At 48.6% G+C, this 3,189-nt stretch overlaps 1 protein-coding gene across 1 annotated transcript; it reads right to left on the reverse strand.

Annotated features, from left to right (window-relative positions):
- Window positions 1-297: 297 nt before the first annotated feature.
- On the reverse strand, window positions 298-814 carry LOC118830558 (eukaryotic translation initiation factor 5A-1-like). Its single transcript, XM_036737419.1, has one exon. The coding sequence runs from the start codon at window positions 788-790 to the stop codon at window positions 326-328; it is 465 nt and encodes a 154-aa protein (XP_036593314.1). The 5' UTR covers window positions 791-814; the 3' UTR covers window positions 298-325.
- Between the last annotated feature and the right edge of the window lie 2,375 nt (window positions 815-3,189).

Consider the following 3,189-nt stretch of genomic DNA (forward strand, 5'->3'; position numbering starts at 1 on the left):
AAAAAACTAAACCTCAAGGAGCCCCCATCCCCTCTCCCCCACCAGGGCAGAAGTGTGAGGTAGGGGAGAGAAGGGGGCACTTTTACCAAGGCCCTGCCCCCATCTTGTCCAAGGGGTTGAGGGGGATAGGGCTTGACTAAAGGGGTGGGGGTGGGGGGAGCTCCCCGGATTAAGAGAAAAAAAAACCAAAATAAAACATCAAAGACATAGAGTAGGCGTCCAGCCAGGGTGGGGCCAAAGCCTGACCAGGCTGGGGAGGAGAGGGAAGGCCTCTTCAGGCACTGATCGCTACTGCTGCTGCAGCCACCACCACCCTGGGGGCCAGTTACTTTGCCATGGCCTTGATTGCAACAGCTGCTTCCTCTGTCGTGGCTGACAGCACCGTTATCAGGATCTCTTCTCCACAATCATACTTCTGCTCGATCTCCTTGCCAAGGTCACCCTCAGGTAAACGAAGGTCCTCCCTTACCTCCCCACTGTCCTGGAGCAGTGACAGGTAGCCATCCTGAATCCCAATCAAATGGAAATCATTTCTCTTGATATTGGGCACATCCATGTTGTGGGTTGAAGGGCAGATATCTTCATATTTCTTCCCAGTAAAGATATCGATACCAACCAGATGAACCTTGGCATGGCCATGCTTTGCAGTCTTGGAGGTGGACGTCTCAACTATCTTACAAGGCTGGCCTTTGAGCACCACAAAGCCATTCTTGCTCAAGACAGAGCACTGCATGGGAAAGGTAGCTGATGCCCCTGCATCCCCTGTCTTGAAGTCCAGGTCATCTGCCATTCTGAGAGACTTCTATTCCAATGACTGGACCCCTGTCCGCCCGCTGCAAGCTCAACCGCTACCGCCAAGCCTACTACCACCACCGCCGCTGCTGCCGCTAATGCTGCCGCTGCTGCTGCACCGAGTCAGTCTATTTTTTAAGGTGTTGTTTTCTTCAGTGTATTTTTCAGTATTTTTTTGGGTCTCCTTTAGCAAGTCATTGACTTGTTTTTCATGGTTTTCTCGCATACTTCTCATTTCCCTTCCCAACTTTTCCTCTACTTCTCTAACTTGCTTTTCCAAATCCTTTTTGAACTCTTCCATGGCCTGGGACCAGTTCATGTTTTTCTTGGAGGCTTTTGGTGTAGGTTCCTGCACTTTGTTGACTTCTTCTGTCTGTATGTTTTGGTCTTCTTTGTCACCAAAGAAAGAATCCAAAGTCTGAGACTGAATCTGGGTGTGTTTTCACTGCCTGGCCATATTCCCAACCAACTAACTTGACCCTTGAGTTTTCAGCGGGGTATGACTACTTGTAGACTAGAGAGTTCTATGTTCCACATTTGGGGGGGATGCGCCAGCTCCTGCCACACCAGCACTCCTCCTTCCCCAAGAACCCCCAACCTGGACTGGGCTTAAATCTTCAGCAGGCTGTGCACTCCTGCTCTGATCTGCCACTTAATTCCTCCCACCAGGTGGGCCTGGGGCCGGAAGCAACTGCAGCTGTAGCTGCCCCACCTCTGCTACCCCAGGGGCGGTGGCCGAACATCGAACTCCTTCCACTCCTGCAGCTTTTCCCACTAACCTTCTCCGTTGTCTTTGGTGTTTGTGGGTTGAGAAGTCTGGTAACTGCCACAACTCACTGATTCAGGGCACAGTGGCTCCTGGTCTGTTTGGTCCGAGCTGCTCAGGCTGGGCTCTGCTCTGCTCCCCTCCCAACTCCCAGCTCCCAGCTCCCAGCTCCTTGTGGGATAGACCTTACCCAGAGACCATCCAGGCTGTCCTGGGCTGGAGCCCTGCTTCCCTCTGCTGTTTTGTGGGTTCTGCAGTTCTAGAATTGGTTCAGAGCCATTTTTTATAGGTTTTTGGAGGGACTCGGCAGGGAGCTCACGCTAGTCCCTGTTTTCCAGCCGCCATCTTGGCTCCGCCCCCTAGAAATTCACAATACATTATTTCTTGATCTCTTGTCATTTCATTGACTTCACCTTGCCCAGTTCTAATTTTCAAGGTGTCGTTTTCTTTCTTAAGATTCTGGATCTTTTTCTGATTGGTTGACTTCCCTTTCATAATCTCTTTGGTTTTTTTGGATTATTCTTATTTTTTTTTTTTAGTTTTTCCTCCATCTCTGTCATCTGATTTTTAAAGTCTTTTTAAAGATCTTCTATGAATTCTTTTTGAGTACGTGACTGAAGAGGTTTAAATCAAAATGATGATGGTAGGGAACCATAGGTTTCTAGGGGTGCTCGAGACCCCAAAATACCAACATGCCGGGTCCTGCAGAAAGAATTCGACTCAAGCCTTCTCAGGCAAGGGAAAAGAGAAAGTTTATTAGGAATTCACCATAATGGGTTGCCTTAAGAAATCCCACCCTTTGTGATACCTGTTTTCATAAGTGGGCCAGACTCAATCTAAGCTGAGCTAGATTGAACCTGAGCACCTTCATGGAGGCAAGATGGAGATTATATACACAAAGACTGTAGGAAGGATTGAGGGGTAGTCTGGGGTGACTAGAGGAGGGGTTTAGGCAGGGTCTTGAGGAGAAGTCTAAGGAAGACCAGATGAGGTCAGAGTCCAGGAACCAAGAGAATGGGATTAAGGGTAGGAAGTAGTTGAAGGCATGGATATTGATAATATCAGGGTTGGAAAGTAACTGAAGGCATGCATATCTATAGTAACAACAGAGGGCAAGGTTTAGGTAGAGATTTGGGCCTAATGATAATGTGAGGCTATAGTCTCCCGGGAAGGCTAGATCTAGTTGGAAGATTCAAGGAGAATTCAAGGGGGCTCCTAGAGACTGTATTCCAGATTCAAGGGAGTTCCCAGAGACTGTGCCCTCATCATGACCATTAGACATTACTCTTTGGGGTAGAAGGGGGTTTCTTTGCTTCAATATCCTCCTCTGAAGATGATCCCTGGTCTTCTCTGTTCGCATAATAGCTTCCCATGGTTGGATTATTTCTCCTTTGCCTGTGCATTTTTTGTGGTAATAGCTTAATTTTTGTAATCACCTCTAGCCCTGGGGTGTGGGGATGGTGCCTCTTGCCCCAGATCTTCAGTTCTCCCCTGTAGCATGGAACCAAAGCCAAAACTCTACCCTCCTATAAGTACCCACAGCCAAAGGCTTTCTGTCACACTGCCTCCACACCCACCAGGCATGTGCTTTTTCCTTCTTGCCACTGCCCTTGTCAAGAGAGGTTCCCTTG

Source organism: Trichosurus vulpecula, chromosome 9 (assembly GCF_011100635.1).
Source record: "Trichosurus vulpecula isolate mTriVul1 chromosome 9, mTriVul1.pri, whole genome shotgun sequence".
NCBI classification, from domain to species: domain Eukaryota; kingdom Metazoa; phylum Chordata; class Mammalia; order Diprotodontia; family Phalangeridae; genus Trichosurus; species Trichosurus vulpecula.

Coding starts and splice junctions, on each gene's coding strand:
- LOC118830558 (XM_036737419.1), bottom strand. CDS start 790: ATGGCAGATGACCTGGACTTCAAGACAGGGGATGCAGGGGCATCAGCT.